This window comes from Etheostoma cragini, chromosome 21, assembly GCF_013103735.1.
Source record: "Etheostoma cragini isolate CJK2018 chromosome 21, CSU_Ecrag_1.0, whole genome shotgun sequence".
NCBI lineage: Eukaryota > Metazoa > Chordata > Actinopteri > Perciformes > Percidae > Etheostoma > Etheostoma cragini.
In genome coordinates, this window is record NC_048427.1 from 12,750,261 (window position 1) to 12,777,086 (window position 26,826).

Sequence of the window (26,826 nt, forward strand, 5' to 3'; positions counted from 1 at the left end):
CTCCATTACCAATTTAATACTTGACCATCTGGCAGATGATAACATTTCTAATCTTGGTTCAGGAGTTGTGGCATACATTTTACTTATCTAATATTATTACAACCAGGTTGAAAAGTGGACCACAAGTGTATGAAAGAGAACACATTGCTTTAATATTTTCCACTGAGGCATGAAAAACAGACATCCTCCTGCCATCTTTTGAAACAGAAAGATACAATTATCTCTTCTTTCTGCTACCAGATGGGCATTATAAGCAAGGAATGAATCAATTATCTTGCAACAGTGATGACAACCAGCTAGAGCCTAGATGGCCTCTGAGGGCCAGCAGTTTCCACTGGACTGGGAGGAAGAGGCCTTGGTTCAGGTGATCATTCAGTAATGTAGACACCATCTGAGATTCCACAGAGGTTTCTAGTAGCTTGTTGGACTGACTGATATGTGGAGAATCAGGGCCACATAGTCTTCTGTAATCTACGGTATGAGTGTGTGAGATAGCCATTAAACCAAACGTCATGGCCCCACAACATGTTTTTCAGCTGTAAACAGCACAGTGTCTCAAAACACTCACTTGCAAGGTCAGCCATTCTTGTGGGAAAACTAAGTGACGTCTCAAAAGCGTTTAGAAAGAGCAGGAAAGAAATTGGGTCAACCCGGAGACTAAGCAAGACTGTTATAAAATACTTAGAGGCTAGTTATTGTGAACTTTGCCCACACACAGAAAAAAACTACGAGGAAGGAACAGAGTCCAGCGCTAATCAAACAGCTTTAGGGAGGCTTGGGTAACCACGGCCGGCAGAGTCCTTGTGGAGAAAAAGACTTAGCATAACCTGAAATCATAAACATACTCACTCTTGTCTCACTGTCTCATCAGAGCCACAAGGGTCACCTGTGTTTGTTGTGGAAATTCAACACTGCTGATTGACAGAATTAGGTTTGACATACAGTGAAGATGTACCTTTCAAACCGTGAAGTAGTATTTTCAACAAAAGGTAACTTTTTAATTAAAGGAATAGTTTGAAATTTTGGGAAACATGATTATTTGCTTTCTAGCAGAGATGACACGATCGAAAAGGTTGATCCCACTCCCATGTCTGTGAGGTAAATATACTACGAGCAGTTAGCTTATGTTAGGACAATGATTGGAAACAGGGTGAAACAGATAGCTTGGGTCAGCTCAAAGGTAACAAAAACCCACCTACTGGCACCTCTAAAGTTTCCTAATTAACATGTTAATTGTTGTTTGTTCAGTCAGCACACAAGCCTAAGTGTAATCTGGCCTTCATATTCTCCAAATGTCAATAAAAAAGCTGTTTTTCAAATTGATAACCTCAAGAATATCACTTTATGTGACGGGATTTGAAAGTATTTTCCTAAGTCTTCTCAACTTATACCTAAAAATCACCAGAATTTGAGTTACAAAGAGTTGACATGGGCATGACAACATACCTCATATCCTGTCCTGTGTGCTCTCCTCCTACCTCCCTCCCTGCTCATCACCTCCTCATAAACAGGCTGTCAAAGGCTCAGAGAAGGGAAGGAGGGTAACCTGCAGCTGCATTCCAACTCTGAGGACATGTTGAAATTCGCCCCCTCTGCCTCACAAGTGATCGGCTGGCTAAACCAAACATTTACTGTGGCGAACACACCCAGCCAAGGTGAGCGCTGCCGACATTCTTCACATCTGGAGTTAAAAAACCTCCCAGAAGAATGGGAGTTGGATAAGAACTACTGTGTATCTGCATCAGTGGTGTTTAGTTTAACTAACAGAGGTGAAATATATCTAGTCATCTTAATCACCTCTGCCCACCACACAACTCCTGACCGCCAAAAAACATAGCAGGGGTAGGTGTTAAAAATTGCGTCGGAGTGGTTGAAGGGAGGGTTGTTGCTCACAGGAGAGAAAAAGAGAAACCACTACAAGGCCTTGTCAGTTTGGTAAACAGACATCTGTCCGCAAGACACTCAGCACAACACATGTAGCTCTCTAATTAAAACTAAGCCATAGTCTCTCAAGCTCTCACCCCCCACCCGACTGCTCCTGACTCAGAATAAAACCAACAGCACTAAAACCTGGAAACCCGACTTAATTAAACATGAATTTACCCTTTTTGGATGACCTTTTCTATCCATCTCACAGGCTGTTGCAAGACCAACCAGAAGAGACAATGTGCAGGGCCAGCCAGTCGTGTTTACAGAAGAGCAGAAAGGTCTCATTTAGAGTACATCCATCTTCTTCTCAGCCCAGTCTGAACAGGACTGGGATGAGACAATTGATAAATGTTTAAAACTGGCACACAGCTTTTCACCCTGCTGGACCTTGCCTTATTAATATATATATATATATATATATATATATATATATATATATATATATGGGTAGGTGAGCAAAAGTGGGTGACCAAGTATTAGAGGTGCTGCAAATGTGTTTGATTATATCAGCCTTACACTAGTGATGGATCACCTGTCTACATAAGGCTTGGGACAACCTGTTTGTCACAGGGTGCGGCTGTGAGCCTTCAGGGCATTGAAGTGAAAAAAGCTTTAGTTTTCATGTTAGAGTAGGCTACCTAAGGGCCTGTTTTTCACTATTAGCCATGCAACTCTTTCATGACTTCCCTGATGACAGAAGAAAATCAGCATTAGTGTATCTACTTCATGAAAGTTGACATTTCTGTTCTCATAAATTCTACGGATGTTCATTTTGTGAATCAAAGCACATCCAAACAGGTCTTTTGCTGTTAAAAGTGTGATGTCAGGCTGTTGTTGTCAGAACCATTTTCCAAGCAAGTAGACACAAGCTGTTGCCAATGGTAACAAGGTGTTGTTGGATAAGGATACAGAGGGGTGGGGGATTGGTGCAACAGGGTTGAGGAGGTTCAGTGATGTAAAGAGGAGAGAAAAGGTCTAAACTGTGAGTCCCAATGACGGCGCCATCTCCAACACTTCACGCTACAGATTAGGCAATCACCAATTCGTGCACAAGAGAACACAAGTTCTTTGGTTATTTTGCAATAGCCCGGTGCTGCTTTTGGGGGGTTTAGTTAAGGTACGTGTGGAACTGGAGTGCATGCTCACATTGAAGATGAGACACATACAGTACCTGCTACCTTCTGCTAAAAGGGAAGACTGTGCAAGCTGTTGTGGATGACAAATGTTGGTGGTCAACCGACATTAGCCTTTACTTTAACTGGCATCACAGTCATATTAGGAAAAAATATCAGATATGTCAGCTTGCTGAAGAATAAAATACAACCAAACACGCAAAATATGAGTTAAAGAGGTCACTTTAGGTGTGCCTCCACCAGCCTAAATGGCAAAAAATATTACTCGTGGTGGACCTGGTCCAAGACTGCACAAAACACACTCACCACCAACTCAATATCCTTGACACTCCCAGTTCTACACTTTGGCACAAAGCAGATCACCAAATTTCCAAAGAAGTATAAGCGAGGAACAGGCGCACAAAATGCTATTAATCATTACCCTTACTCCTAAATCCAATCGTAACAGATTCCCACACACTATACTATACTGCACTCTCATGGAATTGAGCTAATGCACTACAAGCAACTCATATCCATTCCACAGAAACATTGCCCGAAGCAAACAAATCGAGATAATATTGAACGAAGAGACTCAATTTTCAGATTGAATTAGGGATGATGACAAGACCAGACTGAGGCTGAGATCTCTTTTTGCTAATGTAATGACTTTACTGAGATGATGTATGATATATAAATAGTGTGTTTCAGTTTGGTCTGCTAATACTGAGCTGCCTACATGGAGAGAGTGTGTGTGTGTGTGTGTGTGTATGTGTGTGTGTGTGTGTGTGTGTGTGTGTGTGTGTGGTTTCTTTGTACTTTCAAGAAACAGTATCACAAAGCAGTAAAGGTGGGGGTGAGCATGCACATTGCTATCAGAATAGTCGCACGCCTAGATGTTAACACACTCACTCTGTGTGCGTGCGTGTGTGTGTGTGCGTGCGTGCGTGTATGCGTGTGTAGGCATGTGCGGACACACAGTAATACATCAACCTGCTGCAAAGAGAAGTGGTCAAACCGCCATGCCATGCCCCTGTGCGTCTTCGGACTCTTACATTTGTTCTATCTTTTAATTCTAACTGTATTGATATATATCACAATATGGCAAATGTATATGAGGCCAAAGTCTTTACAAGAAACTTCTATAACTAATTTTGTAGGTTTTAAGTCACAGCTCGCTTAGAATGATGAATTTCGACAACAGAAATGTGTACAATGACTACATGATACATATTTACCATAACAAGTAGGTAAAAAAACTTAACCCTTACAACCATCAGCACACAAAATGATCTACATTCTAGAGATGTTCTAGATACTGTTAGATATTGATTGATTTGATGAGACTATTTTTCTTTCCCGATGACGATTTCGAAATAATCTGGTATCAGTGATTTACAGAACAGGGTGGCACAGAGTGAGAGGAAGTTGAATAACTGTCGGCACACCTAGCACACTGCTGAGGCCAGGTGAAGTTAAACTGTAATTTCACAAACATAATGTTCAAACTTGTGAAATACAGTCACTCAGTTCCATCTCTGACTTTTATTATTTTATTTCAAAAGCCTAACATCGTTTGTTTTCAAGTCACACTTCTTTGACCCCAGCTTCTTTGACTGACTGTCACCGAGTTCAGACCTAAGAGAGCTATTTTTTTTAGGGGAAAACATTTGATGGAAATTAAATGCATATATTACTGTTTATCACTAGAGGAATGGAACAATTGAATAATGTTAAATAAAGTAAGAAAATCTGTGTGCACCTGTGTTTCTCTCTCATTCTCTCTCACTCTCTCTCTCTCTCTCTCTCTCTCTCTCTCTCACACACACACACACACACACACACACACAACAGTCTGATATCAGCTGAACAAACATCCTGTTTGAAGACCACCATCTGCCATTGGTGAAACAGTAATGAGAGAGCAAACTCATTTAGACCCATTGTGACAAATTAAACAAGGCAGGTCATCCCCCTGATAATAAACTAACTTAGTTTTTCATTAGTAATGAATATAACCTTGTCTGACAAGGACAATGTTATGCTGGCTTATGTCTGTAGGTTGGTCTGCTAACTACAGTAGGCTAACCACCCAGTGCCTGGTGTAGCTGGGTAAATTACATCAGACTGGTTGACCCCCCCACTGCTACAGATGTACACAGTATAGCACTGCTACACATTACTAACACATACACAAAAACATGCAATTATACCAAACCGACAGAGATAAACGCACATTAATGTATGCATAAAAACAGGAACACACGGAATCACAGCTGGACTGAGCATGGACACATGTTTCTAGTGGCCCCACACTAGCACACACATCATGCAGCCATAGCAGAATTCACAAGAGACTCGCGGTATCAATAACAGCATTCCCATTAACATTTTGACCCCAGTTTGTAAAAGGGGGAAAGGGGGAGCTGGTGGGTTACAGGTGGACTACCTCACAGCTGTAGTGCCAAGTTTTCACTCATATTACTCAGCTTATATAAAAGCAGTGCAGGTGTGTGCATGAACCATCTGTTTTTACATGTTTAGGTTTGCCCACAAACAGAGCAGATTGTGGGCGTTTTTCAAACCTCACAAGTGGAGCAGATATTTGTATTTTCTGTCATATTTACATTTATATTATTTGAATTGATCAATGAACTTTATAAAAAGATAAGATGAGAAAAACCTTTATTTGTCCCACAGTGGGGAAATTGCGGAGGAGGGTGAAAGGAGGGTTTTCATAGAGATTTCAACACATTTTGCATTGTTTAGTACAAGTTACCACCTTCACTGACTTCCACATACCATGTGTAAAGCTATACTTCAGGATCACTTGCCCTTCAAAGATGAAAAATGGCGCAAAGAGGGGAAAAGTAGGGAAGCATATAGCTTTTCTAGCTTCAGGTAGCCCTCATTAGCCTGCAGGCCAGCTCCAACAGCTTCTTTTCAATGTTGGTTGAGGGCATTTGTACAAGCAGATTCAAGCAGAAGGGGATCTCTTACAGTTTTGTTAAGATAGAAATAGTCTTCACTGCAGGTAATTCCAGTGAAAGCCCCACCATAGAGAATATCCTCTGTGAAGAATAGCAGGAGGCCCGATGTCCCGCTGGGATCCATTTCAACATGTTATTAGAAGCCGTCACTCATTATGCTGCTAAACAAAATGCAGCCCATGCCATTACCAACTGATTGGTTACGGACAATAAATACCATAAAGATTAGGGACAGTCACTATGGACACACTTGCACTTAACTTTAGTGAGGTCTAGTACAGTTGCAGTGGCTTGGCTTAGTCTCCAATAAATTAGAAAGGACCATGTATACCTTTCACTCTACAAACACACTGGTTCACAACAGACTGAATTGCCTGGGTTCATGGTTTTTATTGTGTGGTCATACTTTTAAATAAGGAACACTTTAAATGGGTTTACACACTATAACTTATGCTTTCTAGGCCATTACAAAAAATGTTGGGTTGCCAAATTGTCAAGGTTGGCAGGTGTGTATGCTCCTGTGTTTCTCTATATCTAGTAAAAGATGATGTCTGTCTTTAGGTCTTTAATAAAGGGTTTTTATAGATCAATTCTACAATGTTAATAAATGTTAATACATTATTAATAAATGTGTTTTTGGTCCAGATTTTCTTCATCAAGCCTTTTAGACATAGGCCTATGTGGTCAAATGGCCTAACCAATAAAAAGTGAGTTGTTACAACCTGGCAACCCAAAAACTGTTTTAATCCATTGCTCATAACATATCTATAAATCATTAGTAAATGGTTTATTACCATAAAATTCAGGCACTACTTACAACTTATAAACACTATGTAAAGGGCATCATATTCGAAAAAGATAGTTGATTATAGATAGATTGTTTTTTTCCATTTGATTATTACATGTTGCCTTAGATAGGTTTTATTTTTTACCAGGCCTCCTTCTCACTGGGACACATCTGTAAGAACTTTCTGCTAACTCTCAGGTAATACATGAATGTGAGGACCTAATGGGCAACAGAGGATTGTTCTTTGGAAATGCTTCACTGTGGCATGACACTAGTAGCCTTGTCCTACCAGACTCTGGTACATTTAATTTGAGAGTCTGGCCAGTGTTTTTTGAAGGCGGGTACTCTGTTAAAGTTTAAAACTATTGGCCAAGAGCCACTCTGGATCTGCCATAACCAATCGCTAACGTTTGGTCGTGACGTCGGCTTAGCATCGCTAGCGTTTGCCTTAGCCAAATCCTGCACCAATAACGGAGCAAGTTGGAAATTCAAACTTTTCCCGAACCCTGTGGGGAGGAAGGCCGCAACATCATGGCCACCAACAAAATTCAGCAAAGATAGTTGTTGTTCGGGCTTTAACTTCTAGATATTCGTCAACGTTGCCACAACAGAACGAAAGGCTTCGCTCGCGTCTTTCTGCGCCGCCCTTACAGAACTACAACTCAAACTAGCGCACGACCACAACATCATCGTTCTCAGCCACTCCCTCTGTTTGCTGATTGGACCGGTAAAGATTGGCCGGAGAAAACCCGTGAATATACCGCAAACCCAGACGTAGTACTGAAGGAAAGTGATAATTGATATGTATATATATACCTCCTACCATATATATATATATATATATATATATATATATATATATATATATATATATATATATATATACGGTAGGTGGGCGGAGCCAGGCATTGCCACTAGCACTCTGATAAGTCCACTTCCGAGACAAAGACCATTAGCCTTTCTATGAGGGGGGATTTAGGATCACATCCAAGTTGAACAGATCCATCTGCATTACTTCCGTTAGCCTGTGCGACAGCATGTCATATAACACATTGAGGCATTCAGTTAAAGTGATACTCTGTGGAAATGTATGTTTAGGTTATTACAACTAGTCACTGAGTGAGTTTGTTGTAACTAAAATGAACATAGGCTGATTATTCAATATTCAAGACGTGGAGTTGCATGGAGTGTTCCTTTACACTTAAATGTCTTTTCAGTGCATTAATTCCTGTCTTTGACAAACAAAAGCTGGAGTTTAACTAGAGGACGCATGTTCTATACAACACACCATATCTGTTGCATCACATTACCATTGCAAAAGAGAAATGTGATTTAGGAATCAAGTTTTTGATTCAAACAAACTCAAAGGGGATTTAAGAGAAGCAAAGCATGCACTTGTGCATGTTCAAACAACATATCAGACTGTTAAATCTGTACCTTACAGCAGAAAGGGGAAGGCCCCGTCAAATTAAACGGCCGACTTTCATGGCCTCGGGCCACTGCAGTCAGACAGAGATGAGCTGAAAAAGCAAAGGCACTTTAGCTCTGATTAAATATTCATCAGTCAGAGGAATTAAATTCTTCCTCTAAGGTCGCAGAGGTTCCCACCCATACAATTAAGGAATCCTTGTCTACTGAAGGATGAACAGAGGAATGATGTTGAAGGGCTTGTGTATAGTCCCCAGAATCACTCACTCCTGTCTTGTCTCAACCTGAAACCTGGCAGGTTGTGACTGTGCAGAGAAGGGTAATACATTCCAAGCATACCATGGGGTTAGGGGACTGGAAGAGCCAATAGGTGGCCAGCTGACTGCCCAGTCCCTCCTCCCTGCTACAACAGAGAACAAAAAAAGCCCTCTCAGAAAAAAACTTTCAAAGGCCATATATGGGTGATTCAAAGAGTTGGGGGGGATTGGAGATGTGAATACCCCGTACAAATTGGCTTCAGGTAGATAAGATCATTCAGGTGCAGCCCTTCCCCAAGAAGAAGCAATGTTGGCCTACTAATTGGTCATGTACCCACCTCTTTTCAGACATTGGCATAGATTTTAAATTGCTTCAGCAGAGCCGAAATAAACTGCTAGATTCAGACTAATTAGATAATAGCCTTCTTCTTACGAGGTTAAGGAAAAACTTTATTGCACTTGCTTTATTACAGAGGTGGGAGTGTAAGCGCTCTCTCTTGACTTTTATCCTGGACTCTGTTTGACTCATACATGCACAAAGAATGGCCACTGTACATGTCACGACCGGTTTATATGCAGAGTTCTTGCATTTTTTAAATATTCACACACTTGCTCGCTTCAAAAATGAGGAAGCATGTAATAAACAGCTCTGGGGTGCAGTGAGACAGATCTGGGGCTACAATGGAAGCCAGACCAAACACAGACACAGACAGCACTGTAAAACCAGCCCAAGTCAAACATGAGACACACCTGAAATACATTGTGATGTGTCTTTACAGAATCACAGAGTATGTACACAACTAGGTCTGAGAACTAAAGAATGGTCTTTACTCAACAGTCGTGGAATTCACAGATTACAAATGGGAGACACAGTAACACTGTAATAAATATGCAACACCTTCTGAAAAATATTCAAGAAAGTCAAGCATGAATATGAGATTTCGGTTGCATGTACAGTATGTAGGTTAACGACCTCCTTTTGAATTACAGGTTATAATCACATTGACGGGGGGACGTGTCACACTTTCTAGAGACTCACTTCTTCCAATTCAGAAACAAACCAACCCGACATACAGCACCAAGACACACACCATGAGGCAAGATCATGTATTTAACTGCAGACAAGGCTGGCATCATTCTTGGCTATAACTTCTTGGCTGATTCGAGCAAGCCGAGATTACATACTGACATGTAACACTAGTACAACACTCGTACTCTTTGATTAATTAGTTTCTTTACATTTTAAATAAATAGTTCAACATATTTTGGAAATACAAGTATTCCGTTTTTTGCTGAGAGTTGCTGAGTAGATTAATGTACTACTCTCACGTCTGAACGGCAAATATGAAGCTATCGCCAGTGCCGTTAAAGTTAGCTTAGCATAAAAACTGGAAACAGGGGGAAACAGCTAAACTAGCTCTATCTGAAAGTATACTGTTTTGTAATTAGTGAGATACTGATGGTTGGATTTGGTTATTGGTCCCCTGTTTCCAGTCTTTCTGATAAACTAAGCTAAGTGGTTGCTGGCTGTAGCTTCATTTTCACAACACAGAGAAGGTGGTATTTATTTTCTCAACTCTGGACATAAAAGTACTACCCAAAATGCATAATCATTAACTTAAGGCCTGAAATAAATCCTTAATTACCAAATTAAAAACTGCAATATAGAACCGAGCATGAATTAGCTTAAACCTCTTAGCTAGCAGCGGAGTGATGATACTTTTTACAAACTTCTTGTTCCCACAGGCCTCCAACCCCTCTTCCAGGGCCATGTGGTGCCTTCTTTGGTTGCAGTCTGTGGACAGTGACTTCATTCCATTGGGGACAGGGCCAGGATGGCACATTGATTAGGTGTCAACTGGACACTGGTCTTCATTCTACAATCTAGGGGGCATTTCTGAAGTAATAATGCTGAACCTCAATTTTTTATGGCTGACACCTTCAATTCAATTCAATTCAATTTTATTTACAGTATCAATTCATAACAAGAGTTATGTGACAACACAGAGGAAGTGTGTCCCGGTTTGCAATTTTCGTCCTGCATTACCCTTCAAAGCAAGACCAGGACACAGATAACATCTAGTTATGGACACGCGTGTGATCATGGATGCGGAAGGATGAAGGGGGCCACTGTAATTTGCCGAGGGAAATCCTAAACAATGATGCAGTTTAAGGATCTTTGATTAAATAAGCTACATATAGTGAAGTTGTGTCGCATACGTTCTTGTTCTTGAACATCAACTCTTCCTTGAACAAAAAGCATGTACTTTCACGTAAATCCTCCCAAACACTGTTAACTCCACATGAGCATTCATGTCTAGGTAATAACAGCCTGTGTGTTACAGGCCAATGAACACCTTTATTGCGAAACACAAACTCACTTGTGTCCCAGCTAACTATAATAGCCCGGGGATAGGCGGAAAGACATTAGAGCAGGCTATGTCATGGCTTTCATTCTGTGCATTCCAAAATGTACACTGAAGTCTATGGGTCAACAACGGAATAGCTTGGGAACCCATAAACTGATCTGAAATTATGGTTTTAAACAATAACTTAAATTCACACATGCTGTGACCCTAAATGACGCTTCAGATGGTGTATTGAACTGTACAGCATAGACAAGCCCCAGATTGAAGGGCCTGTGTTCACATGGCCCAGCTGTTTCACCCCCAGCTGCAGTACAAGTTCCTCTCAAACAGGAATTATAGCAAATCCAATTTAGTTAATTATGCATCTTCAACCATAGGATTGAGTCAAAGTTGAAAAATAGCACTTGCAATAATTGGATGAGTAGCCTAAAGGTGTTGGACATAGCTGTGCATGACAGCCAGAAAAGGGAAAAATAAAATGGAGAATTTGTCTTTTTAGTAAAAGGAGAGATTTTCATTCGCCTGTGTCTTTAGAGCCTCAGACTCCTGTTTGATGTGACTACTTGTCACAGGTTAACTGAAATGCAAGACTTTTTTTTTTCTGACGCAGGTACCAAGTTCCGCACGTCCAATTACAAGACTTTTAATTTTGCGGCACACACGGCACAGTTCGTCAAAAAACGGTCTAAAGGACTAATTCAATTTGCAGAGGTTTAAATTGCTCCGCTGCCTTTTATTAACAGGTGGTTGCCTTGTAGAAATGATTTAACAAGAAGCCTAAACGCAGGTTATAAATGGGCCGCAAACGCAATATAGACTCGGGCGCAATAAGCTTATCTGAGGCGGATATAAAGGTTGTTTTTTGTTACGCCACCTGGTCTAAAGCAGGTGGCGTAGTTTGGGTACAAAAGTGGAGCATTTAGACATGCACAGCTGATAACTTACAGGTACTTTTTTGCGCCCTCCGTCTGTTGATGCACAGCTACTGAGAATCCAAAGAAGCTCCCTTTGGTTTTTCCCTCTTTGATCACAGGAAACCGTTCATCTATGTTAAATCCATTGCCGATTTGCGTCCCGTGGTACACAGCCAAAACAGCGCAGAGCAATAGTCTGGGAGACATGTTTGGGCTGTTCAAGCCTCGCAAGTAAAGTGGGTTTCCCGCAGATCCACGATCAGCGTGGATCCGGCACGACAGTCTCCCGCAACGAGCTCCAACAGGTAGGCTGCGCTTCACAGAGACCTGCCCATTGTGAGCCGGTGTCGCCCCCCCCCCTCTCCTCGCACTAAGTGCTACTGCCTAGGTGTCGGTGTCTGCCTCCCTCTTCCTCTCTATTCTGCCTCTCTGCCCTCCACACCCATTTGAAACAAGTGCACTCACTGCCTTCACACCCTGACTGTGGTTAGCCGTGTGAAACCTCCGTCTCTCGCCCTGTTCCCCTTCCTCCTCTCTCTGCTTCTCTTTTTCACACACGTACAACATTGTTTTGGTTTCCACGTGTTCTACCTGCCAGCAATGAAAATCTCAATTACACCTTTCAAAAAAAAAGTTGAAGCCATTAGTTTAACACAAGATACTGAAAGTAACTCGGTATCTGTGCAATAAACACGTCGGTAGGCTATGTTATGAGACTTGGGTTTTCATATATCCCTTTATGAAACTTTCATACAATATTACATAGCCTACAGTATCTTTGAGCAATAGCCCTACATCCATCAACACCACATCATAAAATATTTTCAGATTTTAATCACATTCTAATCAAAAATTAAATGAGGTCATTAATAAACTCCTTTCAGTGATTTTCCTATAGAAGCATGTGAAGTGAAACCACAACAGAGTTTCAAATGTACATTAGATATTACAAGTAAGCTAGTGGAAGTGCTCTCCTGACAAATATCCAGACAGTAGGCTATGATAACGTTTCTGAAATGACTTTTTACACACATCATCTGCAAAAGAGCATACAAAGGCTTTTTCAAGCTAGTTAAACATATCAATTAAATGTAGCCTGTGTAATTGTGTTAGCTCAACGCAGGATACTTTGTGTAGGCGTCCCGGATACTTGGTGTAAGAGTCCTGTCAAAACTCCTCCAAGCCAACTAAAACACGCGCGGCCAGCCCTCACATGAGCACTCTTGTGACATCCACCCCCTGCCTCGCTCCACTGCATACTGCTCAAACGTATGGCTTCCAATAGGCAATTCATTAAACCCTTAATCCCCTTAGAGAGTTCACCAAACAGGCCAGATTTTTTTAAAGCATCCTTTCCTTTCCATGAATCCCCCTCCACCTTCCATCCTTTTTTTAGTTCCTTTTAGAACCCCCTGGTGTCGAGAGACCAGCTGCCGCTCCATCCCCTCCCCCGTTTGCTTGTATCTTGATCGCAATGTTCCATCTTTTATTGTGTTTATCGCTTTATTAGCTGACTCCTGGCTTACATCCGGCACCGCTGACCTCCTGTAATTGATGAGCTGAGCTCCACTCTGCATCTCCTCACACTCCAGGAGTTTCTCTCACCCAGAGCTAACCTCTCCTCTATTCCCCAGTGAAATAATGCTCTCTGGAGAATGTAGTTCGCTGTGCACATTCCACACAGGTCGGCTGCAAAAGCTCTTTGTGTGCTTCAAGAAAAACTGTCAGTATTTGGATACAATATCACTTCTAAATTACATGTAACTTCCTTTTTGGTACCTGGAAACAAGAAGTGTGCATGTAACACAACACAGAAAACACATTACAATCAACAGGTTAAGGTGCAGTCCATGGATTGCAATGCAACACTCATAATCTCAGTTGGAGGTCACATCTCTCTCTGTCACTTTAACACTGACCTGTACATTTGGAATCTTAACATATTTCCAGACTTAATCCAGACTTAAAATTTGTATTTGCATATTATCTAGCAAGTGAAATGCTTTTCAGCCCAAAGGTGAGTGCCCAACATGCCATTGTATACAGTGTCAACATCCTGTTGTTGCCTTATCAAGACATGCATCAGTCACAGCACTGACGTAGAACAGATCCATGCCCTCATGCAAAAAAAAAGACCCAGCTTGACCGGCCTGACTAACGACAACAGACAAACATTCTGAACTCCCCCGTTATTTTTGCTCTATTTGATCGATTCCTAAATAAAAAGTGCTGGAAAATACCAGATCCTTAACCCCTCTGCGTCTTAGACCTAGGCTTTTGAAATGTGAAAAGAAATCCACTCTGGAAAAGTGACAGCTGATATGGATACACTGCATTTTCTGCATGGCAGAAAGAAATATGCATTAGGTGTGTAATTGCACTGACAGCCGACTGTTAATCCCTGTTATATTCTGATACTAGAGTTGCCTCTGAACATTTCAAATGTACAAAAAGCTGTAGCTGAGAAAAGTCCCTAGAGTAGAGAAAAAAAAAGAGTTCCGGCCTTTAAATGTGTATTCCCCCGACCCAGCTGTAAGCCTTCACCAGTCTCTGTGAAGCATGAGGACAAAGACCCAAATGCAGTTCTTGCTGCCCCCAGAGTCCTCTGGTCTACAACCCTGCAGTCTTAACCCACACAACACACATGGAATGTAATTTGCAATTTATCTCCCAGTTTCCTGTTTTTCCTCACCAGGCCCACCATACATCCCAGAAAAAAAGACAGAATTCCCCCTTACTTCCCTTCCTATGCCTATGCCTTTTCTTTCTGCCTCATTATATCCATGTAATTGAGGAGGCTACGCCTACATACTTATAACATCTTCCCGCTCAACTTTCCTGCTGCTTTGCGGTTTTTCATATATACCGAATGGCTCCACAGAGTCCTCTCTAGGCATCCTTTGAAACCGTGCTGAGGGCTGATGGGACGGGGTGGGTGAGTGGGATGCTATGTGGAGTTCCTGATGTGAATGTGTGATAGTGGAATTGGACTGGCTATTGTAGAGCAGAGCAGATGTAAAGACTGAGTGCATCAGGATGCTCCATAATAGTCCCATTACACTTATCTCTGGTAACTGTATATTGGTACTCCATAGGCTTTGGGTAAAGTCTTCAGACGGCCAGTTGGAACAAACTGAAGAAACAAAATTGCCTTGTGAACATGAAAATACACAAGATTAAAAAATAAAAAATGAGATGTCAGCCTTGTGTTGAATTTTCATGAATATTAATCCATATTACTGGCGAACATAACATACAGAGCAGGACATTGGTTGAATATGAAACACAGCACGCTCTCAAAAGGAGCCCTCGCTGCATGGCGACGACAGAGCCAGCCGTTGCCATGGAGCTGGGAGTTGCTATGAAGCCAGTATGTTCCGAGCGCTGGTAGACAGTGTGCTCTGTTTAGAGTCCAGCCAGGACCCTTGCTGGGCTCAGATGACCTTTCACAGGAATAAAACATGATCTACTCAGCCTTCTCCTCTAAACCAAGACTTTGCCACAGAAACATATGCAAATGAATGCAGACGCATGCACACAGTGACACAAATAATATGCAGCTTTATAACAATGTCCCACTGTGAAGACAAGGGTAATCTTTTTCACATTGGCTGTTTCTTGGCACTTGGCTAAATTACAGAACACAAAGTGAACTTTTGGAGACAAAAGACAAGGATGTCCATGTGTTTCTGCTGGGACTTTAACTGTCTGGCAAAAATGAAATCTAATTTTAGGACAAAATATAAATAATTCATGAGGAAATGTCTAATAATACGGCATTTTGTTTAATACACCAAACCTTTGCCTGAACAGTCCTGTCAACTCTGTGTCCACAGATTTCATTCAGTATTGTACACATATAGGACAGTCCACAGTGAAGGGATACTCATATTAGCAAAATCTTTCCCAACAAATCAGAGACAATCATGGTATGAAGAGAGCGATCATGCACTGTAGATTCCATGTGTTATTTTAAGCATCTTCTGAAACACCACATTGAACTCAGGTTCTTGTATTTCATGAGTTACAAAGTCATTTTTTAAACAAATGTAGGAATTGAACTACAGTAGATGCAGCACATAATGAAACGGTCATTACCACAGCTCCCATTGGACCCCATATGTTTGTAGTACATACTACATATCTAATATGGAACAACTGGCCTAATGTTATACGATACCTCTCCATTCATTGCCTCTGCGTGTGAGAATTGTGTTTTATGACTGCTGAGCATTCCTTTCCTCTGTTAAATCTTCATTCAACTTGTGTGTAGATAGTGAGTATATGTTCACGGAGTGCGGTTGGGGGCTCAATGTCAGCATCCACATGTGCGTGTTCTTTGAGTGTTTGGTGTATTTGTGGCAGGAAGGAAATGCAGCAGGGGTTTGGGACCCACACAAGGTCTTGCTGTTCCTCAGGTCTCCAGTTCGTGCTAAGTGTAGGAATGTATAGCCCGAGGAGGAAGGCGTGGCTCCGAACACTCTCTCACTGTCCAGTGGCACCTGTTTTTCAGCTTAGCTTTCAGGCAGACAGATGAGAGAGCAATGGGAGACAGCGGGACATATTCGCCATGTTGTGAACACAAAACAGCTGTTACACAAACCCCTGTCATAAAAACAATACTTCTGGCGTAACAGTGAATCCTCCAGTTTGTCTTTCTTTCTGTTAAAGGAATAGTCACCCATTCTGGAAATAAGCTTATCTGCTTTCTGCCTGAGAGTTAGATGAGAAGATTGTTACCACACTTGTTAATGAGAGCAGTATCGACCTTATAACTCTCAGAAAGAAAGGAAACAAGCATTCATCCCCAAATGTCTACTTCAAGAAGTTGTTTGGCCTGAACCAACCAGTGTCACGTCAGAAAGTAATGTACAACACAAAGTATTGGGGGTGAGACGCATTATCTTAATGGAATTTATAACTTGATAAAAATTCACTTAGAGCTGAGTTCATTTCCAAACCTTTCTGGAAATGTATTAACAGTAAAAGGGGTACGTGACAGAGTAAATGATTTATTAAGGGTAAAAATGACATTAAAACATTTGCTGTACAATGGTGCACTCTCAGCAAGGTTTAATCATTAAAAAGGGAGTCACACCACGCAGCATTCCTTCCTCTTTCCGTAGAGACACTTTTGTTCAACGTGAACAATTCTGTGCAGAGGAGTCATAGGTAAAGAAAGAAATGTTTGACAAGAGGCTGGGTTTGATCTGGCTCTGTGCCCAGAGGACTGATAACCCTAAACATGAGCTCTCAGTATGAAAGATAGAGAAGGAATAAGCATCACAAAAATGCACATAACTGTACATTTGTTATAGAGAGTTTTAAGGGAGTGGGTGAGTGAGAGCTATCTCTCTGGAGAATACCACCAGGTTGATCTTTTAGCCAGAGCTCAATTAGCACAGGTTTTGTACCTCAGACCACACTAGTTTTTGGCTGTTACAATCACTAAAAAAGGTCAAGAGAGCATGACACCTAAGTTGAGATTTTCCCCTCCTCCCGTGGGACACATTAACTCAGAACTTGATACTTAACAAGCTTGTGAAGCCCACACTATCACTTGTCTGCAATGTTTACCAAAGGAGCAGTTATCTGTCTCTGGGACATAAACAGTCCCTTCTTTTAGAAAGGGCTGCATTACATTACATTTTTACAGGTACACAGCAACAAAATAAATATCGCTTGTTGCCACACTTTATTGTAGTTACAACGACAGTTTTATCCCTGTAGATGAAATATCATGAAAGGATGGAGAATGTTGGCTTACAATTGTCTCTGAAAGTCACATTACCACTTTGACAAACTGGATAATTATATGGCTATCTACATTCACTTAATCCAATTATTAACAGCCCCGTTATTCTTCACCTTGGATAATAGGTGAATAGATAGGGCAGTAAATCTGATGCATGGTGCTGTAACCAGGCCTAATGTAATCCGGCAGACAGGCCCTTGAATAATGACACAATCTGGTTGCAACTGACCAGCAAACACAACACTAGATTGCTCCTACATTGCTTGTCCTCCCTCCTGTGGTCAAGTGAGTTGCTTTGATTTACAATGCTCGTTATGAAGCCTCCTTCCTGCCTGCGCAGCGTATAGGCTTTCTGGCTGCCTGACCCCAAACTTCACTGGTCATCCCTGAGACCTTGTTTAAACACCCCGAGGATTTTGTTTCCTGCCATCTTTTAAACGGCTGTTTGCAGTGGATCTCCTGACGCCACATGGAGCCATTTGTGTATATGACTCGGCTTTCATGACCTGCAAACGAATGTTAGAACATAAAAGGATGGGTTTACATTGAAAGCACGTGTTGGTTTTCAACAGCCAAACCTGTGGTCCACGTCCTTGGTTTGTTGTGATTGTACTGAGGTTGGCAGATGGTTCAGATTTGATTGGTGAGGAAATTGCTGTAATGCTAATGAACTCATGAGATTGTAGATATAAAAATGTCTGTGTGTTCAGGTGATTGAGTTTTCTGACAAAGAAGCAGGAGATTGTAGTTGTGGATACTTTTTGTTGTTTATAATTCAGCAAGACTTTTCATGTTTTATAGAACGGTTGAAATGTATTTAAATGTAGTTTACATATCACCCCTCATCATTGTTAAAAATGATGCGTTAAAAACAACTCATTCTGGATTTGTGCTAAAGTGTGTGAAAACGGCCATGAATGCCGTTTGTGTGTTCAGCCTCCTCTCAAGCCAGCGTGTGAATTCACACAGACTCTCTCTACCCAGCATGTGAATACAGAGCCCAGCCCTTTGTCTCCTTCGGCAAGCGGAGCTGTACACTACAGACCTGCACTTTTTCCACTCAATTGAATAGCCCTCTCAGATCATTAAATGTCCATTCATTAGTTGGGGACACTGGCAGGGACTTAGCAATAAGGCAAACACAGGGAGAGGAAACTGTCCCTCACACTGTGGTCTGAGACACTTTGGGTGGCTTTGTGCCTCACGTATAGCACCATGATAAAAAAGCTTTGTGGAGTATAGGTAGCTGGGGTTTTCACATGATCATGCAAAAGCTTTCATTTCATTTATAGTGTTTTTGTAAATTAAGAAATAATATCTACTGAAAGATGGTTCCCCACCTTTTTCTGACTGCCCTGTCAGATGAACCTAAGTGCCCTGTTTTACCCATTCTTTTCAGCAATTTCAACTATTTACAAAATACTTTTAGAAGAAGAAGAAAACAGACGGGTAGCATAGACCCCACGCGACTCTCACGAACAGTTTCCCAATATATGAAATAGTTACATTTTTTCACGGCCACATGCACTAACATGCACAGACATGCACACGGGGCCATACCGGCTATCAAAACAAAGAACAGAGAAGCTCGGATTACAGCACACACAGAGTGACTTCCTTCTCTGTTCAGGACACCATTACTCCACTATATCTGTATATAGCCAATGTTACTAGTGTTACTACTAATAAGCTATATTACTGTTCTAATTTTAACTGTTTATCCATTATTTTATGCTAACCCTTTGACTCCATATCCATTACTTTTAAATGGCTTTTATTACTTTTTGTAACTTTCAGTTTGTGTTGATTCCAGCTGTGTTTTTACCACACCGGCTGTCATAAAGGTCTTTTCTTTATGGTGCTGTATTGTCCACTAGATATTACTGAGTTAGCGTTACAGGGAGGTCGTAGAATTGCGATTTGACAGAACATCATTAATTTACAGTCGTAGAATACGTTCCAATTCATGAGCTAAACCGGGTGAAGCTATCCCTGTCACTGTGTCACGAGCCAAACAATTTTCAAAATTTTGTTGTAGCAACCAACATAATAATAACTTAGATTTATATAGTGCATTTCATAAAACCCAAAGATGCTTTACACAAGCACAGGGGGACAAGGGAACAGAAAATACTAGGCCAACACATACACGGACTAAAAGGAATAAAGGTTTCCGCGCTAAATGGAAAGGGTATGTAATATAATGTCAGCTTCTGACGTGTAACCGCATTGCTCAATCTAAAGTTTTTTTTATGAATGAAATAGTCAAATTACACACCTGAGAGTCAATTTGGGATTGATTTTGAATCATTTACAGTCCTGTAATTGTCTCCATCTGTTGTCTTTCACTTTCCCTTTTAGCTTTTAGTTCTTTGTTTATTTTCTTTTCTGTGATGGCCCTGCCCCAGTATTAGCCATAACTACAGGAGAAAACTTCTGAATTAAAATAAAAAACAATTCTGCTTTAATGAAGAAAGATCCTGCTACCTTTTACCTGTATACTCACTAACACAGGCTTTCTGTGATCCGTCATAACGCGTGCTCTGTAGCGTTGTCTACCTGCCAGAAATCATTTTGTGACTTTGCAGGTAAAATCAAACTAAAGGCATTAATAAAAACTACATTAAATAGTGCTCTTTTCATTGTTAGTCTTGTTTGCTGTTACAGGTCATTTATGATCTTTAGATACAAAATGACCTAGTTTCAGTAACATTTAAAAGTTACATACAGTAACTTTAAACTAATTTCAACTCTTTCAAGTTCTCTGCTGGCTTTTCTCTGCTGCCTTACTTGCTAACTATTTTTTTATACATTCTCAACACCTGGTGTACTATAATAACAGCCGACTTAATATGTGGATTTCTTTTTTATTAAAAAAGTAATTTCTTACAAATCAGTCAAGCTACTCCACAATCTGTCAGCATACCCCCAAGGAACTAGCCTTTGAGGTAGACTACTCCTGGCTGGGAATTACGGCCCCAGGCACTGCAGTCGCTGGTTTATATCTCTTGTTTCCCGGACTAGACTTTGTGTTGTCATCACTTCCCTGAGACCAGATCCAGTACAAAAACCTACACAGGAGCCAAGGGAGAGGAGGTAGAAGAGAGGGCACTCTCCTCCTGAGCCCAAATATTTATGTGGAAACTTACTCATGGTCAGATGGATTAGAGTGACTGTAGACTAACACACTTTGTTTCAACCTGACTTAACAACCTGATTGACTCACGCTGCCATGTTTGATTTATGAACTACGACTGCAATTCTTTAAAAAGAAATGAGAAACCATGGTGGAGTTTTTTTGTGTAAGCTGAGGAGGAAAAATGGGAACTCCCAAAATCTACTGTGCTCAGGCATGCCTAGAGAAATGACAGCTTTCTACTCTGTGTTAACAAGCCCTACAAATAATTAGGTGGATGTTTTACACAACACCTTTCTGTGATTTTCTTGCCTACAATAGATAATCAGTCGAAGGCATTTGAGTACATTTGTTCTGGGCATTTGAATTTGGGTAACACCTACGCAAATGTGCTGGATGTCAGGACCTTGCAGGACCATCCTAAACCACTGTTTATAACCACTATATCTAACCACTATAATAAGCAGTTTAGGATCAACTGGAATGCCTTCTTTTTTACATGTTTCTACACTGTACACTTGTTTAATCTTACACTTTGACAAATCGTTTCGGTTGTTAAAAAGTGGTTGTTAAAGCCACTTCTCTTGTCACCTACCGTGACAATTTTGACAAGACTTTGATGAGGCTGCATTTCTGTAGCCTTCATAGAAAGCAACATGGAGGACAAACCATGCTAGAAACACCAGAAAATGGTTTTTATTGTGTTGAGAAAACTGGTGTCATCCTGCCTGCAGATTTAATCAGCAGACAGACAGTTTCATCTAGTCCTAAATGCATTTCAGTCTAAGCCAAAACAAACATGCTTGGATCAGGGTGGAGCTTCCTGTGAGAATCCTGGGAGAGGGCATCTCAACCCAGCAGACTCAAGGAGAGCGTGGCTGTAACCAAGGCTACATATTCACCGATAAGCACCAAAAGAGATATTCACAAAGGGGTGAAGGGTCAAGATGAACTGTGGCCCAGTGGGGACTTAGTGAGAGTCATGGGAGACGGAGACAATTGCAAATATTGTGGTTTAAATATGTATCACTGGAATGTAATGTTTTGAAGTTTGATAAAGCAAAAGGCTTTAAACTGTAAATAAAAATATATTCTCTCTCCAATAAACATACTATTGTCTTGGGCATTCCCCTGGCTTGTGGCCAACTCAAAGAGTGGCCTCAGTGAATACATAAGTTCAAGTGCAGGGAGGTAGTAATCAAATAAGTCTCACTCTTTCTTTTGAATACTCCCTGAACAGCTGTTTCTACAGGCCGCTCTCACTCGTGCACTCTTGGCGAAGTGGAGCCGGAGAATAGATGCATTCTTGTCAGTGAAGCTGGGGTTGCCAGGATCGGGACACTTGTACAGATGCCTCTGTGCAACGTCTGGTGTTTGTGCCAGCTGAGTGGAAAAGATGGAGAGGACTCTTGGGGCGTCATGGATGGAGTGAGGAGTAAAGGATGGCAAATCTGGAGGAGGAAAATATGTTGTACAGCTCAAGAAAACCTAGAATAAAGAAAATATAGGGAGGATGCATCAGGCCCTGATGGGGACACCTTGTCTTTTTATGTATATAACCCACTTATGGGTTGTTAGGCTGCCATTGTCCAGCTCACTGTGTCTGGCTCTGCTCACCGCTGAGTTGGACCCGACTGGCCAATTAGCGCAGTGCACTGTTGCACATACTGATTGACATGGAATGCTGTCCGGGTCAGAGGCCTGTTGTCCAGGAGGTTGTTTATTTACATCCCAGAATCCCAGAAGCTCACAGAGAGGCCTGATTTTCCAATTATCCGAAAACTTTACCTTTTTCACCATTATTCCATTACTTTAAGCAAATTGTTATAATTGTATTCAAGCTAACTGTTTCAGTTGTTTATTCATTACTTAGAGCTAATTATTTCAAATGTACAGCAATACCTTTAGCTACCTATTTAAACTATTTATCTCTTAGAGATTTCATTTAACCATCACTTCTAGCCGTTTCAATTTCTCTGCACCCTACCTAACTAATTTGCATGCATTATTAGTCTCAGCACATTACTGTTGTGTACACATTGTGTCATAAAATACATTTACTAATTATTTTGTTAGTTTGTTATTGTGACATTTTGTTTGGAATCATTCATCACTATTTTGTTAAAGCACAATATATAGCACAGTATCATCATATTCTCAAATTAAACTGAGATGTGACAGTTCATAATATGGAATTGCTCAACTCTAACTTCACTAATTAACTTATTTCTCGGTTCCATATTATGTAAGATGTACACATGAGAACATATTTCTATGATTTAAGCATGAGATGTGGCTTGTGTACCAAATAGCTAAATGGACAACAAGAGCTGATGCTAATTAAAAAAAAAAAAAGAGTCACATTAAAGATTACCTATACCAGGGCTCAAGTGAAGGAAGTGTGTTAACAGGCTGAGCGTGACAACAGAGAGTGTCATTAATGCTCCATTAAAAGCAGCAGTTGACCCACTCTGTTTTTCAGTGTGGTGGAGGCAGGCCTGCAGGGAAGCTTTTAGCTTTAAAAGGTGTTCTGGATATGTTTTTGTGTTTTGGGGAAAGTACCTGCCCTTTAACATCTGGCCACATATGTCTTCTATTAACTTCTTGACTCCTTTGGCAGCTGTGGACCTCTGGGAACACATTACTCCGGCCTTACCTAGGCTCCTTCCTCTAGTGAACAACACACACACACAAACACACACACACAGCACTGGTGTAAAGAAGCCTGAGAACAGTGAGGTCTCGATTCCAGCTTGGCCAACTTACAACACCGCTGGGAGGCTGGAACGATCATTTGTTCCAGAGAAATCCCAGATCAAGTTGAGTATTTTTAGTTCTGAGGGATGGGAGAGGGAGAGGGAGCCGTTTGCCAGTTTCAGCAGTGGAAGCCAATTACTGTACTGTTTTCTGATGGGTTTCACTCTGTGCTAATATTAAGTCAGTGTGATAATGCATTTCGCAGATTGTGTACTTCATAGAAATCTGGAAACTTTTGGAAGAAAGACTGAAAAGTGTTCACTCGTGAAAGAGGAGTAGAAATAAAAGAGCATCAGGTGATTTTCCCTGTCTGCACACGCAGATCTTCATCACGCAGATGGCTCGCCGTCCTTGACTCATTGCTATTTTCTCTTTTTATCTCTAATCAGGACTGAGGAAGGAGGGAGAGCGAGTGAAGAGGAGAGAAAGAGAGAGTTAGCAGTTAATAGACATCCCCAGATCTCCCACTCAGGAGTAGGCCCTGACTCCCTCTCTTTGAACGAGCCAACCATTCACTCTGATCAGCACAAACTAGCCGGCAGCGCTTTATTATCTCAAGGAGTTCCACCCTGCTGCCTTGAAGTTTTCAAAGGGAGATGAAATTGCGTTGATGGTTGCGGGGGCGTAGGAAGCAATGAGCGGAGTTTGTTTTTGTGGTGTCACCGTCCCCCACCTAATTAAAGTGTAAACATCCTCTGCAGTGTAGGTGTATGATTGTGGGATTATGTGCACATTACTGCACTGATGGGGATCCCTTTGAGTTGTGTGTAGGGGGTTAGATACAGCACTGTTCTGCTATAGAAGTATTTATAGAGCAAACAGGTAGTAGGTGTATACATAATATATGTTTCCCCTTGTTAGTCTTGCAAGTGCATGGCATATTTAATGTTAGGAACAATCAGCTTTTCACAACATCTGTATTCCTATACATATTTTCATATAACTTGCATATCTCTCATGCTTTCAAAAACATTTGAGCCTGAGATAACAGAGAGAGAAATATTTGTCTGAAGGCCTTCGTTATGCTCTGTACAGTCTGAGGGAGAATCAATTTGTTACGGAATGCTGAACTTGGCATGTCAAAATGAAAAAAAACAAGGAGAGATACAGAGCAAGGTACATATTGTACTTGAAATGTTTTGAGAACCACAGCCACTGTCATCCTATCAAGGTCCTGAGAAAAGCCCTCTGATTCTCCCTCATACGTCATGTCTGAGGGTCACTACCATTAGTGTTTCTAATGGGCTCCCTAAATCACACTGAAAATGGCTTCATTTGTAATATACAGTACAAAAGGTAGTTTTTTTGTTTTGTTTTGACCTCAACAGACCAAACCCTAGTTAGTTAGTAATTGCTGTGGTTTCTCTGGGCAAGGTCTGAGCTTTTGTCCTGTGTTGGAACCAAGCCAGCTGTTCCACTTTTACACATTGCATTAGAATAGTACAAAACATGCCCTGAAAGCTGTCTCGTGTTACTGTGTTGTGAGGGTTTGATTGGTTGACTCACTGAGAAGTGCAGAGAGTTCATTTGACAGCGTGCAGGATAGATTTTCACCAAAAGATAAATTACATAATTCTCTGACAGAAAGAAAATGATTTGAGCTGAGGACTTGAGACTGATGCACTTGTACACAGTTTGCCACTTGAGAGTATCTTCACTGTCTGGTGTCTAGGATTACATTTAGGGATCAAAGACAAACACCAAGTTTGCTGATTAGAGGTCTGTTCTCTGCAATTTCATACATTTACGGGTGTAACCTGCCTGCAACACCTTTAAGTGTAGTTCATATAATTCCCTAAACCTTGCCTACATGAGAGTTCGTCTGTAGGCATAATAGTAGAATTCTTCTTTTTGTATTAATATGCAGTTTATTAAATCTCATAAAAACTGCAAGTCAATGCCACACCAAGTGTCTATAAGGACCTTACAGGTCCATGTAAGGTCCATGTAATTTTAGTTCCTGGCCTACCCTGAGGCCTTTCAGAAAAAAAGGTCCCATGGCATGAAGTTTTCACTTTATGAGGTTTTCTAACATTAATATGCGTTCCCCCAGCCTGCCTATGGTCCCCCGGTGGCTAGAAATGGTGATAGGTGTAAACCGAGCCCTAGGTATCCTGCTCTGCCTTTGAGAAAATGAAAGGTCAGATGGGCTGATCTAGAATCTTGCTCCTTATGAGGTCATAAAGGGTAAAGTTACCTCCCTTTTCTCTGCTATGCCCGCTCAGAGAATATGGCCCACCCATTAGGGAGAGACATCACATTTATACCCCAAGCCTCCACCTTCCCCCCTCCTCATAGCTACAGACTCAGAAATGGCACATGAGTTTTTCCACTGCATGGTATCTACTTGATTTGCCTTTACCCGCCTTTTTTTGATTTCCATTATGGAAAAAAAAACTGCATAATTTATCAATAGGTTTTTTTGTTGCTGTTGCTGCGTCCAGGTTCATTAGAAACTAATTTGCCTTCTTTCTGTGGCAACACGCCTAGAATCAAAAACAACACACGTTCGACGTTCTAAGTGTGTGTGTCGCGTGAAGTTACGGCAGTTTCCTGCTATGACAACCAGGCACGGCTTGTCTCACGCATGAGGCGGTACTAATCTGCTATGGAAAAAGGAGGCCAGGGCACCCCGGTCGAGGCGAGGTGAGTCGAGCAGGTACCATTAATGGAACAACGCTCAGGGACTGGCTCTAGTGGCTGTAATTCTACACCAAGATGGGATTTTGGGAAAGAGACTTCAGATATGGTATTAGGGGAGCACTAAGGTCTATATAAAAGCATCCAAAGAGCACCTTGACATAGCACCTTTAACTTATAATCCATGTAAAAAGTCCAATATTTGATCTTAACACCATTCAAAACCTAAGAGGGGTCTGGTGTTGATACCAGCAGACATAACATCAAACTATCACAAAGTATACATTAATATTATTTCATATATTTTCAAAAAATTTTTAATTTGCCAGGTTCCTCCAGTGATGAGGGAGGTGTGTGTTTGTGTGTGTGTGTCTGTGTGTGTGTGTGTGTGTGTGTGTGTGTGTTTGCGTGTGTGTGTGTGTGTGTGTGTGTGTGTGTGTGTGTGTGTGTGTGTGTGTGTGTGTGTACAGTCTTTTGACAGCAGTGGGTGTATGTAAGACATGTGCACCATCTACTGGATGTTTTGTGATACTACAATATTATGACCATTTCACAATAAAACAGTAACTTATTTACTCTTAGGGCTGCTCGACTACGAAAAAAATCTTAATCACAATGTTTTGGTCAATGTTGAAATCACAAATATTCAACACAATTACTTAAACCTTTGGAGGGATGTTGCTGTAACATTTTCCTTAATACTTTTTTTTTTTTTTTCTTTTTTTTTTGCATCCCCCTTCTCAGAACACAAG

The 26,826-nt window shown here is 41.1% G+C and overlaps 1 protein-coding gene across 1 annotated transcript in view; it reads right to left on the reverse strand.

The window, feature by feature from the left end:
- itga3b (integrin, alpha 3b) overlaps positions 1–12,204 on the reverse strand; it is a 28,666-nt gene extending 16,462 nt beyond the window's left edge. The window contains exon 1 of the mRNA XM_034859921.1: positions 11,818–12,204. Coding sequence (XP_034715812.1) covers positions 11,818–11,993 — 176 coding nt within the window. The 5' untranslated portion in view covers positions 11,994–12,204. The remainder of the gene's footprint in view (positions 1–11,817) is intronic.
- Between the last annotated feature and the right edge of the window lie 14,622 nt (positions 12,205–26,826).